General features: G+C 43.2%; 1 protein-coding gene across 1 annotated transcript in view; it reads right to left on the reverse strand.

The window, feature by feature from the left end:
* PDIA6 (protein disulfide isomerase family A member 6) overlaps positions 1 to 12,680 on the reverse strand; it is an 18,881-nt gene extending 6,201 nt beyond the window's left edge. The window contains exons 1-11 of the mRNA XM_053937233.1: positions 12,611 to 12,680; positions 9,552 to 9,693; positions 8,679 to 8,736; positions 7,917 to 8,043; positions 7,313 to 7,419; positions 5,822 to 5,955; positions 5,294 to 5,408; positions 4,238 to 4,378; positions 2,966 to 3,050; positions 2,800 to 2,872; positions 1,628 to 1,786 (exon numbers count right to left, since the gene is read on the reverse strand). Of these exons, the coding sequence (XP_053793208.1) occupies positions 1,628 to 1,786; positions 2,800 to 2,872; positions 2,966 to 3,050; positions 4,238 to 4,378; positions 5,294 to 5,408; positions 5,822 to 5,955; positions 7,313 to 7,419; positions 7,917 to 8,043; positions 8,679 to 8,736; positions 9,552 to 9,693; positions 12,611 to 12,644 (1,175 nt within the window). The 5' untranslated portion in view covers positions 12,645 to 12,680. The remainder of the gene's footprint in view (positions 1 to 1,627; positions 1,787 to 2,799; positions 2,873 to 2,965; positions 3,051 to 4,237; positions 4,379 to 5,293; positions 5,409 to 5,821; positions 5,956 to 7,312; positions 7,420 to 7,916; positions 8,044 to 8,678; positions 8,737 to 9,551; positions 9,694 to 12,610) is intronic.
* Positions 12,681 to 16,616: the final 3,936 nt, after the last annotated feature.

Below are 16,616 nucleotides of genomic sequence, written 5' to 3' on the forward strand. Positions count from 1 at the left end.
GTCATCTTACTTCATGATTGCTAAAGCAGAAGTGCATTTTTATGGGCCAAGTCGCATAAGTTTTCGCCATATCATGTATGTATAAGGTTCTAAGTCTGGATTTAGTGTTTAGGTCATTTGAGAAGACAATTTCTGCTACTGTTGTTTTTTTAATTGTTGAATCCCTTGTTTTATGGTCTTTCACTGGGTTTGCTGCATATAGAGATCATCTATACACACAAAGATTTGTGTCACACTTCCTAGGACCCGTGCCCAGATACTGTGAGGGTTCGCCCCCTTATCATTCTTTGGTTGATACCTGGATCATGTGATAGGGATCTTAAATGCCTCATTTTAGTACTATCTAGAATTGTAGCCTCACCTGCAGCATCCCAAAGACGGACTAACCAACTAATTACAGGTTCATCAGGTCGTTGGGTGTAATACTTTCTTAGGCCATAGAAGTCCTTCAGGGAAAAGGACTTAATAGTGACTTCTGATGTCACTAGTTAACTAGTTAGTTAATGGGTGTTAACTAACTAGATGCACTTCGTTAGATGTTGCTCTCAATTTTTGAAAGATCCCCCACACCCAATGCTTTCAAGGTGGTTTTTAATAGTCTGTTAGTCTAGTCTGGCATTTCCAGCAAGAGGGACTAATGAGAGACTGAGTAAGCCCAACTGCAACCCACAAAAGTGACTGTCTAAGTTAGTCATCTCTTCGGAGCAAGAGGTTTTATTGTTTAATATTGTTCATTTTTTTTGTGCTAGCAAATGCTTTTTCTGTTAAATAAACAGTTTTTTTTCCCACTTTTCTCCAAGGAAATCTTTTCCCAAATGAGCTGGGGGAGGGGCTGCTTAAATTTACTTTCTAAAAGAACCCCTTTAGGATTTTTTTCCAAAATGTGTCCTAAACCAGGACAATGTAGAAGCAGAGTTCCCACTTTACTTTGACCACACTAAAGTAACAGTTTAAGTTTAGTTGCTCTGTTTCAGTGCTGCTGCTACCTTGTCATCTTCTCCACTTCATTTCCCTATTCCATTCTTCTCAGTACTGGCTCTTGCTCAGCTACACAAGAGACAGTTGCACAGGACTTGTGCTGAGCAGTGAGTTATTGACCTTTTGGATGGATTGTTTCAACTCTCCCAATCTATTTATCAAGTTCCAGGAGAATGGAAAGGTGGGAGGGGGAAGACAGGACCAAACTGAATCAGAAAGATGAACAGCAATATATACAACTTCAAGAACTTCAACCGCACCCATTATGATTCCCATTATGAGTCCCAAACTGGGGACTTTCACATTACTAATGACTGGTCAGAATGCACCATCTGAATTAAATGGAATTCATTAGTAAGTTATTTCTTAAGTTACAAGAGAAACAGAAATTTTCAACATCAAAGTCTACTTCTATTTTCAAATACTGTACTAAAACTACCTAAGTCTAAATGGCCAACTTAATGCTGCACAAAAAGGTAACGACTGCTTTATTGCAATTGCCATGGAAACCATTCCCTGACTCCACAGAATTCTCATCTTAATGCTCCTTAACCATGCAAGTCTTGTGTGATGCAGGAAAGTCGTCTTGTAGTCTAAAGAATCATAGCCCTAGATACAGAAAGATTTAAGTCACTTAAAGATTTCATACCTGAGAAACTCATTAATCCCTTGCTCACTGAATGATCCTTTCAGAAGGGCAAATTTCATCTTCCGAGCATTAACAGCGGCCATTGCTGGATACCCAAAGCCTCCAATCCCCAGAGAGCTCTCAAGATCTGATTGAGCACCTGCTTCTGTCCACAGCCACCTTGAGGAAAAGATGAAATAGAAAATTAATAATGAGGAGAGACACCACAATAATTTTCAAATCACATATCCAGCAATGCTGCAGAGTTCAAGCAGGGCTCTTGTATTGCCTTTGACACTTTCAAAGTCAGCAGGATAAAGGAAAGTCCTGATCCTGAACCTTGCAAAGAAGAAAGCCCCCTCTCAGCAGCACCTCTAGGCCTGCCCCACCCACACAACCACCAAAACCTGGATAAGAACAGCCACTAAACACAGTGCAGGGGAAGAACTATGTTAGCAAGGTGAACACACAGCTACACTTTAACTGGTATTAAGGGGAAGGTTTAAAAGTACTGAAGTCACAGATCTAAAGATTACAAAGTCCTGTTCAAATATCACTATGGAGGATTTCTAGCTAAGGACACTCAGTCTCAGTTCCTCTCATCTTAGCAAGACCCCTGAGGAACCTCTGGAACAAGCCAATCTCAGCATTTTCCCCAGGCTTTCATGCCATTTTGCTCCTGTTCACAGCAGTTAGTGTGACAGAACACCTCTCACTTTGCTGAGGAGTCCCAGATATCCTAACCTGCACCTAAGAAAAAGAGGAGTAAGGGCATAGCTTGCTGGCCTGTTTCTTTGAGAGCATGAAACATGTTAATAAACTGCAATTTACATGTTTCTTTTAGAATTGAAAAGTCACACCGGCACACTCACTAACCAGCAAAAGATGGTAAAAAAAACTTCCCTAAAATACCTGAGTATTCAGGACAAGAGTAAAAGATGCTTAATCTCATTAATGGTTAGATATCACTTGTAAATGCAGAATTTGAGAGGTGGATGAAATTTAAAAAAAAGGGGCTATTTTAAAGTCACAGCATTCCCTTCTCCAATAATTAGTGAAATACCAAGATATGCTTCCCTGAACAAGGAACAACTCTTTCTGCAGCTTAAACAAGTATCATGCAAATTTTATCCCATTTACCCCCAGAAATGCTCACATCTTTTCCAAGATGACCAGTGGACAATAACACTTACCCCCACATTTTCTTTTTGTATTTTTCAGCCATTTTTAACATGACATCCAGGTAAGAATTTCTCCCTGAAGCTCCTGTTTTTTAAACAGAATTGGACAAGTAAAAAACCACAACTACATGCTTTAAGTGACAAATTCATACAGAAGTCTGCTTGTTTCTATGTGTACCTGTGTCAAGAATATGAGGCAGGACAGAAATGATGCAGAGCTGATGAGCATCACAGGTACTTTTCAGAACATCCTCACTAATTATCTAGAAGAAAGCAGCACAAAGTCAATGACAGTAAGATCTGGTTCTTCAGTTGTGACTGTACTTCACTCCAACAGCCTAATAACTCCATCCTGCAAGGCAGTAAGCATTGAAACAATTTGACAAAAAAGCTTACAAGTCTCTTCTACTTCACTGGTCCTCCAGTACAAGAGTAATTTACAAGGAATTCACGAAGTCTTCTGCTGAGACTTGCAGCAACAAGAAACTGCAGTACCAAAAAAGGCTTATAGAAGGCACAGTCAGGTGTCACTTCTTGCTCAACATCACTGTTCCTGCCCAAGGCTGGAAAGAGCACCCCCAGGCCCATGCGAATGCCTGCGAGCACAAGGAGAGCCAGCAGAGGCAGCCTTTGCTGTGGATGAGGATGTTCAAGCAACAGTAACAGCAACACTGGGTTTGTGATATCTGTCTCAAAAAGGAATTGATCCGGTGACCTACAACAATGGTCTCCAACCTTTGATTGTGCATCCTACCAGTAAATAAATTTCTAAGCATGAGCCTCTGATATATATAAATCGATTATATGCATACACACATACATCAACATGAATTGATGTATTAATATTAGAAAGTATACAAAATAAAAAAATTAGAAGGATAAGAGAGATGAAATAAGCACCATATAAAAATATTGTTATTAATAGTACAGGTATTTTTTGGTTTTTTTCTTCCTGCATCCCAATGGACTGTCTTGTGTGCACCTCACTTTGGAGACAACTGATCACCATTTCAAATCTACCAACAGCAAGCTGAAAAAAGAAGTTGCCTGACAAAGGGTGGAGTTTTTTGGACAACAAGCAAAACTACTCATCACACATCTCCTAATGGACAGCTTGCAAATGACAAGGCCCTGCCCTCTTACTGTACAAAAAGAGATGGGGAACAGAACTCAACTTTTTCACTCATTCCTCAAGAGCAGATTCAGACACCCTGGCACCATCCTGTTAACGCCTTCACAATTCTGATCATCTTCCAGACAACAACAAATTGATTGTAGAAATAAACATTAAGCTTTTTGTTACTCAAAGCTTGTCATCCTTTACTTTCTGGGGCAAAACTGTGCAGAAGCATCACACTTAGGCAGTTTTATGTAGAGTTCATACAGACCAGTAAAAACTGCTGCCAAGAGTATGATAGAAAAGAAATTTGAGAAAATTATGTATAGGTACCTCCAGGAGCTCAGGTGGCGGTGCATTATCAGAAAACAGGTCCAGAGCACGAGCAATGATATCAGATCTAGTTCTCCCACCGTCATAATCAACAGGGTCTTCTCCTTTCTGGAAGATTTTAATGGTGGGAAATCCACGAATCTGCAAGACAAGTTTAAACCATCAGCTCAAATAAACTTGAATATTTATGGTGGAAATTATCTGCTTGTCTGATGTCCTCTAAACTAAGAGCAAGGGAGGAGATTCAACATCTTCATGTATCAAGTCTCACATGTTCTGACTAGACTTGAATTTTGTAGATTCCTACCTTTGCAACAATTCAAACCAAGGTGAACGTACACTAAAATGCTGTTCGGGGTTTTGGCGTGATGAACCAGCAATGGTTTTATCTCAGTTTAGATGCACCAAGCACAGCAGGTTTAAGCACTGTGAGGACTATGTTTACCCTTGATATTTATTAAACAGTAATTTCCTGATTTGTCTGGGGATGGACAACACTGGGCCTACATGGCAGTAACTGGACCTTAAAAACTCCTTCTGCTACACTTCCAGTAAATCTTGCTCACTGTTCCCTCTACGTTGTCAGCCATGTGCACTTAGAGGGAAACTACGCAGCACACTGTAAGCTCTGTGGACTGTACTAAAAATTCAAGAGTATCCATTCTTTTTTGGCGAGCAATACACTTGATCTGGGCAACTGATACTGAGTGATCCCTGATAACTGGCTCCATGGGTTCCACAGATGCCCAACCAGCCTACAGTCTCAAGAAAGAGACCTCTCACTCCAGATGGTAAAGGTATACAAGATGTTATGGAAATAGATAGCCTTTCTCCTCAGCAACAACCAGAATAATTATTTTCCTCTTTCTCCATTTATTTATGTTGTTACTGACATTCATTAATTATTTGTGGGAAACAAATTGAATGTGTCACTTATTTTTTGGCAAAAAAACATTTAAGTAGTACCAGATTAAGGAATAGCTCAGTAAGGATTGAAGAGAAATCTGATTTGGTAGAGATGAGAAGGAAATTGTAACCACTGCAGAGCACACTCACCCCATATCGGCTTGCCAGCATCTGGTTGACTGTTGCATCTACTGCAGCCAGCTTTACTTTTCCTTTTGTTTGCTCCTTCACCTCAGTGGCAGCAGCTGCCCATTCTGGCTCCAGGCTGAAAACCAGAGTACAAGTGCCCTAAGCTGTCTCAGATCTACAAAAGTATACCACACTTAAAGATTATGTAGCATGTTTTACTCAAGAAAAATAGTCTCTTGCTAAGAATAACAGGTAAGAGGGTTAGCTAAACAAGACTGATGTCCTGCATCTGAAGGAATGTAAAGTTTAATATAACTTCCAGTTCTTATTTCTACTGGTAACTGGGAATTTTACTGCTAAGGAGGAGTGCAGCCAGAGCAGCACCAAGGGGCCCTTTGCAGAAGCCCACAAAATTTTGTTAGATCACCTTACAAAAAAAAAAATCACTTCTGGTATACCAGAGATGCAAGGTCTCTTTTAGGGGATTAAGGGTATTACACAAAACAGGCACTAACAGGAACTGAATTGTTAAAGTAAAACCTCATTTACTTTTTGCAGTGCCCACACCATGGGGCATAAAACTCCACCATCCACACATCATCGCTATTTATGACATTCTTATCAAAGCTGTCATCAGTCAGCTCAATCACATCCTTCTTATCTCCACCTCCGCTCTCCCGGCTCTGTAAGAAACAAACAGACCCTCACATAAGAAGTAACCAAAACTCGTCTCCCACACAGGCCAACTCCTATGTGTGTCACATTGAACCAAACCATCTTTATTTGAGCAAGATACAAAACAGGCAGTGTTAGGTCATACAACTTTAACTTTCCCTTTTTAGAACTGACAATACACACAGCCTACTCCCCACAGCACTTTCAAGACACAGCAAATGAACCTTCTCATGAAAAAAGAGAAATAGGGTCAAACTGACTACCAAGAAGATGTGGGAACATTTTTTCAATTCTTCATGCACTGACCTGTCCATGAATAAAGTGGTCTCCAACCCCCACCTCCATCTGGAACCAAGTCCTGGTTTCCAGGCAAAACAAACGTATGGGAGTGTGATATACGCTACAGGGTACAGTCCACCCAGGTCTTCTATGTGGCCTCCCTGAGGATGTCAGAATGTACTTGCACCGTGACCTAGAAATAGTAGTAGGAGCCGGAAGCTTTTCAATTTACCTTCAGGAAGAAATCCAGCAAGCCAACTTCAGGAAAACCCTACTGAGTTAAAAAAAAACTTAATCTGTCTAATTTAGATTAGGATTAGGCAAAACGGTACCTGAACCACCTGGAGAATGGGGCTAACAGGAGCCCCTGTTCAAAGGGAGATGCACCTGGAGAGTGACAGCCCCATATACCAGCACGCACTGAGAACTGACTAGCTGGAAAGCAACTTTTCAAAGAGGAACATGAGTGTCCTGGTGGACAAGCTGAATATGAGCCAGCACTGCAATCCTGTGGCAAAGGTGGTCAACAGCCTCCTGAGCTGCACCATGCAGAGTTGCCACAAGGTCTGAGAAGGCAATCTTCTGCTCAATACAACGTGAAACACCTGGAGTGCTGGGTCTAGTTCTAGGCTCCCCCACAGAACAGGCATGCACACACTGGAGCAAGTCCAGCCAACAGTCAGAGCTGATTAAGGGCTTTGAGCATCTGACATGTGATGAGAGTGTGCAGGAGACAAGAGAAAACAAAGGCAGGCTCTTGCTGCAACAAGAGACAAAAGGGACTAAGTTGAAATATAGGAAATACCATTCTATGATTCTATAACCTAAAACATAAGAGGAAAGATTTCTATGTGAACGCGGTCAAACATTGGAACAGGTAGCCCAAAGAACGCAGTCCATTTGGAGTCTCAGTTCTTGGAGATACAACTTTAGGGGACACAGCCTAGATGGCCCTGCACTGGGCAGGGCACCTGGACTAGATAAAACTCCAGACATCTCTTCCAATTCTGTGACTGAGTTGGGAGCTTTGATCTCCTGTACAAGACAGTCTCCAGCTGAAAAGCAAACACACATTCCCTCAAATACCTGTTTTCCAGAGCTGTATCCTCCACTTCTGCCATGAAGACGTTCTTTCACCAGGGACCGAAGAGCACTTAGAGCAGCATCAACTATAGCGTCGCTTGTCCTGCCACCTGCAGTGCAGCAAAATAATGATCAAACCATCAAAAGGCCAGTTTAAAGTATGCTCCTAACTTAATTACAAACTTAATCCTCCCTTACCCTAATGATCTTTCAGGAAAAGCAGGACTGGGCTATGAGTGATAAGGTACTAGTGGTGGGACATCTGACTTAAACACAAGCAGCAAGACAGACTTCACTACACCTTTTCATTACCTGGCTTTTCTGATGAGGAGTGACTCTTATGGCAAGCTCCAAATAAACAGGAAGAAAGGAATAATTCCTTGAAACTCCCTATCAACTTCCAACAACTATGAACTGCAGGTGAGGCTATTAGACAATGCTAAGATATACAGAATTTGGTCAAACCACTCCCACCCATCTGTCTCTCCATTACTACAAGCTCTAGACAGGGAGGAAAATCCACTCAACACAGCATTAATAGCTACCATGATTACTGCATTCAGGGAAGGTTTTAGGCATGCAACATCTAAAAATTCATCACATTTACCCTGATAATCCTCTGCTTTGTTTTTGTTGGCTCCAAATATCTTGATAGTTGGAAACCCTCTGACTCCATACTGTCCACCCAAGGACTGATGTTTATCTGCATCTACTGCACCCACTTTCACTACACCCTGCAGAAACAAAACAAAAAATGACACCCAAGACTTCTACAGCAATTTAATACCTTTTCCCTGCTGGGGGCACATGGGAAGGGGGGAAGAGAGAGGGGCAGTTACTAGGACTGCAACAGAAGAGAGGTATTTTACCCCACAAGCACTAAACTACAGAACACTATAAATGTCCACTTCTTTCTTCAGCATGACAAAATAAATTTTAAATTGTTTGGGCTATTATTTAGTTGGGGTTTTTTGTTTAGTTTTCTAAGAAGGAGAATATATATTTCACATTGGCAAGAGTTCAGCTAATCACAACATCACTAATTTTTCTGTAATTAAAAAAACAGTCAACACCAATGGCTTACAAAGCTGTTTTCAGTCCTAGAGAATAGTAATGGGAATTCACAGGGGGAGAATTTACTTTCTTCCTCTACAATTCAATGGCTTCTTTTAAAAAGGATACAACAAACCAAATCAAACAAAAATTCTGAGTTTTCAGGTGCCTGAATAACACTTTTCTGGCTAGACAAGTATGACTAAAGTAATAATGGTTGTAAGGACCAAACCTCTCCACATTCCCAATCCAGATGTCAAACAGCCAAACTCTCTTCAATACACTTCCACAAGCACATTTGAAAGGCTAAACTTACTTTTAAAGCTGTTGCTGCTTTCTTCCACTCAGGAGTTAGCCTTTGACAATGACCACACCTTTTAGAAAAAAAAAAAAAAAACAAACAAAAAACTGTAAATGCCATTCACATGCCTCAACTATTTAGCAGTCACAGCAAACTGTAGGAGACTGAGGATTTACTCATGAAGAGGAAAAGAGCCTGTGCCACAAGATCATACCATCACTCAGGCTTCTGAAGAAAAACCTCCACATTATACAGACTGCAGCAACAAGAGACACAGCAAGGCTTCCCCTAAACCTCTCAGTCCAGAGTCAAGCTATCGCAACAACAGGCCATTTTCTCCAGAATGTGGAGCTTTGGATGGCAATATAACAGAGGATTTGTACAAAAATGGAATATATATATATATCACCAGAATTTAAATGGAATAGAGACTCCATACTCTGGACCTGAGCAGAAAGAAGACAAAGAGGGATGCTAAATTAAGATGCACAAAATTTTAAATGGAAATTGGAAGTTTTAAGTGTGAATTCAGATCTGTGCTTTCACATCAGAATTAGGCTCAGAAACACAGAAGTGAGAGACTTGGTCACTTACCTACTGCACTTTAATCAGTCATTTTTAATACTAATTTAACCAGAATAAATCAAGAAGAAAAATGGCATAGGTTTTGCTACCAGGGTCTATTTGCAAACTTGAAATGCCAATTCCTGCTTTTTCCCCCTCATGAAAATAATTTAAAGCAGAAATCCCAAGTACAGTTATTTTGCTAGTCATGAGGCCATCAAACTGTGCTGCCAACAATTGAATGAAACCTTGGGCTATCAGCAGCAGATTCCTGTGCTGCTTCTCTGTCATATGAGCAAGCAAGTACACAGCTGCAGTTCTTACCATGGGGCATAGAACTCCACGAGCCACAGGTTCTCGCTCTGAATGACCTCCTTGTTGAAGTTAGTTGGTGTGAGCTCTATCACATCATCACTGGCCGAATATAAACCGTTAACTGCCAGGAACAAAGTGCAGCTCACCGTGCCTACAAGGACAAGCAAAGACATCAGCAGTCCTGGTGAACATTTAAGACTCTCCTGTTGCCATAGCTAAATCATCTCCCCACTCTTTGCAAATCAGCAGTGGTGGGAAGGGATTCCAGTTAGACCAGATAAAAAAGGAAGTTAAGGCAAGATAGATGCTTCCCCTCCTCACTTAAAACATGATTCCATAGGATCACGTAAAATAGGGTCTTGTGCCTAAAGCTAGCTGGAGTTACACCACTCCTGCTATGGCTCTCCAGAGAGACTTGTGTCACAGCTCCTACCCTAACTCCTGTTGGCACCAGACCACCAGAACTTCTGCAGGGATCCCCACCATCAGCTATGTTTTCTTTCAGTTCTTATACACTCCTAAGCCAATTGTTCAAACCTCTTGCACAGCAAGCACTCAAATACATCTTTTATAGGATCACATCATGCAGGATTGGCCCAACTAGGCTCGGCACTGTTACAGTGATTTTAGGACCAGCACTTGATGCACTGGTAGTGCATCGTTCTTGCTTGTGAGGATCTTAGTCTACCATTGATTTATGTTTTTAGGAACAGACCTGGACAACAACAGCTAAATCTCTCTGGTTAACAATTCAAGCACCCTGAGAACGCTAAAAAAATAACACTAAAAGATAGAAGGAAATTGCATTCTCTTATGGCTTTGTACTTCTGATTATTTCTGGAACTTATTATTGCTTGATACTTTGTACATAAAACCTCATAATCCTTCCTTCTACCTAGTCAGGGAGATTGAGAGATGACAAGCATTTCTGTAACAAAATCCACCCAGCGAAAGACTTTTTCTTAATCCACTAAAGACTGGAAAGAGTAGGAGCTCAGACACTCAAGTTAGAACCAGACATAAAAAAGCTTTGCTGCAAGTGGCTAACAACTTGAATGGGAAGCTGCAGATTCTCTCTCAAGACTCAACATGAGAGAAAAACAGGTCAGTGATGCAGAAACTCTACAGCACAATGGTATACAGACTGCACAGCATCACCTATACTTTATCAGTCCCAAGCAACAAAAGTCAGTTTCATTACCCCCATTCTGCAGGAGAGTGAAGCTGGCAGAAGTAACATCTTCCAGGTTACTCAAGCAGAGATCAGGACTGAATTGCCACACTATCAACCAGTCCCCTCTCCACTGCACCACTACCCCATCCTAATGGTTTCTTCTAGCACAATGACCCAACCCTTTTCTTCTGGGGTGATCAAAATGGGTTTCCACCACCAGATGTATGTGTTAGATTGGCTCTGTCTCTTCAGTACACCATACATAAGCAGCACTTCGTGAGCATTGGAAAACTGACTTCCAAGGCGATCTGTGGAGCTGTCACAGCATGTTATGATGGCCTACAGTAGGAGCTGCTGCTGGCGTAGAGCAACAAAAAAAGGATGGAAAAAGCTTCTTTTTGTTAGTCACTCTCAAGAGAAAAAACCTCCTATAGACAGAATGTGACCATTAAACTGAAATCAGCATATTCTTGCTTCACCTTTTAGGTGATCCCTAGCAGAATACTTTCAGAAGACAGAATTCACTCAGCCACTTCTGTCTCTTGAAAGAGAGAAGTTCTAGCTTATGTAAATACACCTGCTACAGAAAACTCACAAAAGAAAGTACATGGTGAAATTCACCTAGTCCCCCATCACTGCATCATTTTTTAAACTATGAGTCATAAACTGGTGGCATAACTTTCCTTTCTATAGTGAAACATTCAAGGTTTAATTCAACTTCAGCAAATAAAAAGATAATTTTCCTACAAGCATCAAGCCAGATAAATGTAAATCTGTTCTTGTTATTATGGAAAAAAGAAACAGATAATCTGACTTCAAAAGCTGTTTTCTAATGTAAGCAAATCACACAATCAGAAGCATCAATAAACCAGCTAAAGCAGCTCCATGCTGCTATTACTAGTCCTAACTGAAAAACAAATATGAGATCTATTATAAAACAAAAAGCTTCTGTCCCGGGATGATGATAACGATTCTATGAACTTCCTCCTACAATTACCCCCTCCTGCAGCAGTGCTCGGTGTGCCGAGGCCCACACATCCCCGCACACGTGCGCTGGGCGAGCCATAGCCTGGGGCAGAGCTCCCAGCACCTTCGGCGTTTCCATCGGAAGAGCCCGAATGGGAATCCTTTACCGATTCCTCCGGCACACAAGAGGCAGGGGCAGGCAATGGGGAACACCAGCCCCCCTCGGACTTCTCCGTCTGACCTCGGTCATTGCTCTCTTGCTGCCCTCAAAGCACCAGATCGGAAGGCAGGGCAGCCAAGCACGCACAACACCGCTGCTTACTCAAATCAAATAAAGTCTTTGGTTAGGGTGAGAGATAACCATCGTTTTCTTTTCTTTCGCTTTTTCTTTCTGCTGGGATCTTTAGGATCTCTCTACGTGTGCTTCGCTGACCCACCGAGCAATCCCCCGCCCCCGCGGCACAGACCGGCCCCAGCCGGCCCGCGACTGCGAGCGCTGCCCCCACAGAATCAATGGGGTTGGGAAAGCACCCTGAGATCACGTCCAGCCCATGACCGATCACCCCAAACAGACCATGGCACCGATCAGTCTTTCCTTAAACACTTTTAAGGACGGTGACTCCACCACCGCCCCGGACAGCCCGTTCTAATAGCTAATCACCCTATGTATAAGGAAATTCGTCCTAATGTCCAATCTAACCCTTCCCTGGCGCAGCTTAAGACTATATCCTCTAGTCCTGCTGCAAGCTGCCTGGGAGAAGAGGCCGATCCCCACCTGGCTGCAATCCCCTTTCAGGAGGCCCGCGGAGCGGCCGCACGGCCTCGGGCCCCGCTCCCTCCCGCCGAGACGGGGTCCGCGAAGCTGGGGAAAGGGAAGCCGCGTCCCACCGCCCCCTCAGACCGCCCCCCAGGCCCTCACGGCTCCTACCCCACCACAGCCGGCCCGCGCCGCGCACCCCCATGGCTGCCCCGCGCCCTCGGCCGCCGCCGCCGCCGCCGCCGCCACGGCCTACGTGCCCCGCCCCGCCCCGCCCCGCTCGCGCCACGCGCCCCGCCGTGGCCGCCGCGCATTGGCCGCGCCGGCGCCCGGGCGGCGCCGCAGCCAATGGGGAACGGCCGCGCCAGCTGCTGCGGCGCGCGGGGGGCTGGGGAGGCGCTGAGGGGCGGAGGTGGAGGAGGAGGAGGGTGGCGGCAGCAGCAGCAGCAGCAGCTGGGCAGGGCTTGGAGTCTCGGAGCTGCTGGGGGCATGACCGTGGTCAGTTCTGGTGCTCTGGGAAATCTCGCTCAGTCTGCTTCCGATTTCCGCGAGTATTACCCTGTTCAGAGCGCCCCCAGCCGCTCCCGCCTCAGCGCTGGCGGGTGCCCGGGCCTGGGCCAGAACTCGCGTAGGCCTTCAGGGAAAAGAAAGACAGGCCAGGGATTTATCCTGTTAGGTGGCCGAGCTGCTTTGCTACAGCCTCTGTGAAAACCAAGGCAGGGATCTAGATCTGAAAAAAAAGATTTTGAAGTCGCAAGGTCGCCTGTAGAAATTAGCCTGGCTGAGTCTCCTGCAGTCTGGGGAAATACAAGCAGAGGGAGGGGACTGGTGCATGCTGATAAAAGGGCTGTTAAACCCCAGGTAAGCTGCCTGCATCCGACAGAATGCTTGGAAAGTTTTGAGTCCAGGAGCACAGCATGTAGGTGGTTCTTCAGTGTGAAATATCAGCATTCCAGTTCAAAAACATTGGAAACAACTGATTCGAAAAGCTGCTATTCCGCCCCCTCCTCTCCCAAAGACTGCACATTGCAGGTGGACCCTAGGGTTTGGGGCTATATATTGGGCACAGGTCCAGACAAATGCTTGCAGGACTAGGATTACACAATTAAGTGAGCTGTGAATTGTAGTAATAGCAGCTGAATTTAACGTACCATTGAAATAGATTTTTTCAGCAGTTGGTTCTGAAGCGGTCTAAGTTTTATCCCCATTCACACCCCCACTGCTTCATGCTCACAAATAGCCCTTTTCAGTAGGGTTCAGCCCTGTTTTTTGAGAGAATGAAATTCTTAGCACGGTAAGAACAGGTAGCCGTTTTCACCCTCAAGTTTTTCCAGAAATTAGGACAAAGAAATACATGGAATAAACATTTTAATCAGAATGGCTACAAAATACTGACGTCTTGGCATTTCCATCCATAAAAGGGGCAGGCTGCTGAGCAGGCAGGTTCAGGTTTGTGACACTTTTGTAGATCTTAAAACATGTCTGTTATTTTACTGATTCCTAAAGCAAACAGGAGCTGCTTTGCAGACCATCAATGAGTATTTCTCGAGTGTCTGGTACGTTCCAGTGGTATGGTGAAAAAACTAAACATGAGATGTTATGGCACTATTGAGCAATTAGCATGACGTTAGCTGCAGGTAAAATTCTCAAACCCAGAAATCATAAAAGAATCGTTTCATGGTGTGTAAATTAGCAGAGAAAATTGAGAATTTGGGGCGAGGGGAGAGAATGGCTAATAGAAGGGTCTGCATAAGGATAAGAGTGATTTCTTTTCCATGGGTGTCTGCTATAGTAAGTTGAATGGTTGTATTTAACATTTCCATAGCACCTAGAAGCACATGTTAAAGTAGCTATTGCCGAATAAGATAATTTAACAGAGATTTTTACTGCCTTGTCAAATTCCTGGAGAGTTTCTGCAGGAAACCGTTCTACAGAAACAGTTGGACTTTTTTTTTTTTTTTTTTTTTTTTTTTTTTTTTTTTTTTTCTTTGTGTTCTGGAAATACGCATAAGGTAGTGCCAATAAAACCTGCGCCATGACAAATATTAGTCGAGTGATAAATAACGATGGAAACAGGGAAATGATAGAAGCTATGTTAGAAATGAGTTGCCTTCAGGCAGAACTCATTAAGGGTGGTAATGAGCTCGCGTGGGGCTTTCTATCTCAGTGAAGACAGTGCTTGAATGGAGTCTCGACATAGATTTAGATGCTGTTTCTCCATTGCAGCACGAACTTCGATGTATTAGTGCCCAAAAGTCTCATGTGACTCATGGTACATACAGAGGGGAATAGAGGAAAGATACTTTGTCTGCAGAGGTTAATGAGACAAGTTATTGGGTCTACATTTAAAGATACCTAGATATTTGCAGGGATGGGATCAGAAGGGACTTGGCAGATTTCTGAGGTCAGCAGGCTGACGAGACAATACATCGTTCCATGTATGGGCCTGGGACACCTCGTGGATGTGTGCAGGGGAGCCAGCTGATACCATACCTGAAATTGGTTAGTAGACAAAGGAAATACTGTGTTTGAAGAACATAGGACACCGAGATAATCAATATTATAAATGAAATAAATAATCTTGTATTCCAGGGGTCTTGCCTGGTTCCTGCCTTGGCAGATGAGCATAAGGGGTGTAACACAGAGAGGCATTCTGACTTTACAAGTTCTGGTTGCTTTCTGACTTCCAAACTGAGATGGGGCTGAGTATTTCTGTAGTGCAGTTCACAATAAAACATGCTTTGCCTGAAGGAACAGACTAGAATCAGCCATCTGTTCTCTTCTGTTGCTTAAATGGAGCATTCACCTATTCAAATCCAGGCCTTTCTCTCCGAATTCTTTACTATCGTGGTCATTCAGGTTCCCAGGGGGACCTGTCATTCCACTTCTTATCATAATTTATCTGGGATTAGCCTCTTTCACAGCCGTTCTGTCATCACTTCTGGACTCTCAAAATGGCATTGAAAGGCACCCAGTCTGACCTGATCACAAAGCCACAGCTCAGACTGCTGCAGTATGAGGTTTATTCTTTATGCATGACAATAGAAGGTGTCACATTTCCCAGATGCCTCTCCCTTAGGTTATATCCTGATAGCAAGTGAGATAGGTAACAGTGACACACCCTAACGTGGAAAGTCACCTGTCATTCATCTGGGCCATGTGAGACAGTGAGATTGCAAGATGAATCAGAAGGATTTCTAGTGGCATTTTCTAGAATATTGTTTGATGCAGGATACCTGACAGAGGTCCCTCCCTTGAGCTGTGAAGCCTCTGTTCTCCTGGGATCTGAGGATGCACCCACTCCTTCAAAATAGCAGCAAATACTATTTTTTTAGTACTTCTAACATTAATAGCTGCCAGACCAATTTAACTGTTACCCAAGAAGAAGTTTGGGAGGAATGGCCATTTTGATGAAGGTGTTACTAGTGTGACCCCATTTCATTCTGGTGCTGCTGGAAGCAGTGACAGTAGGAATGTGGGGAGACCCAGCTGACAGATCAAGGCTTTGTATTCAGCAGTTAAATTTAATCTATCTAAATTCCCTGAAACATCTGCACAAGGGAAGTGGCAGGTTTAGAAGCAAGAGTCTGGCAGACCCCCAATAGTTCTGACTTCTAGTAGCTTAAGTTAGCATAGACTGAACCCTCACATTTGAGTGGCAAAAGGAAAATAGTCAATACGGATTTTGTTTATTGAGGATGCCTCTGTGCTGAGGATGCTGCTGAACTTGTGTGAAGCAAGAGAATGCATGATGTAGGGGGAGATGTCTCAGATATCAGAATATCAGAGAGGGTGCAAGCGTGAGCATCCAGTTTAGAAGCAGGAAAACCTTTCAAATTCAGTTAGTTACATGAGAGAGGACTTGCCAAAATTTGTCCCAAAGAGTATATAATGACAATTCTTCCTGTGCCTACATTTCCAAAGTGGGAATAGGAACAGAATGGAAAAATAAATTCTTGTTTTGCTGAAAAAAGAGAAGGAGTTGCTTCTGGGTCCATTTCCCTGTTTTCTTCAATTTGATCAAGGTCCTTGCAAGCACAGCAAGTCTCAAATTTTCTAGCTTGAAGTATCTAACAAGGCTTGACAGCACAGAAACAACATTTTCAGCAGCTAAATAAATTCCTTTGCGTCTTCTGGCAGATCTACCAGAATATTCTGCATTAAAAGAAAAAATTAC

This window comes from Vidua chalybeata, chromosome 3 (genome assembly GCF_026979565.1).
Source record: "Vidua chalybeata isolate OUT-0048 chromosome 3, bVidCha1 merged haplotype, whole genome shotgun sequence".
Lineage (NCBI taxonomy): Eukaryota > Metazoa > Chordata > Aves > Passeriformes > Viduidae > Vidua > Vidua chalybeata.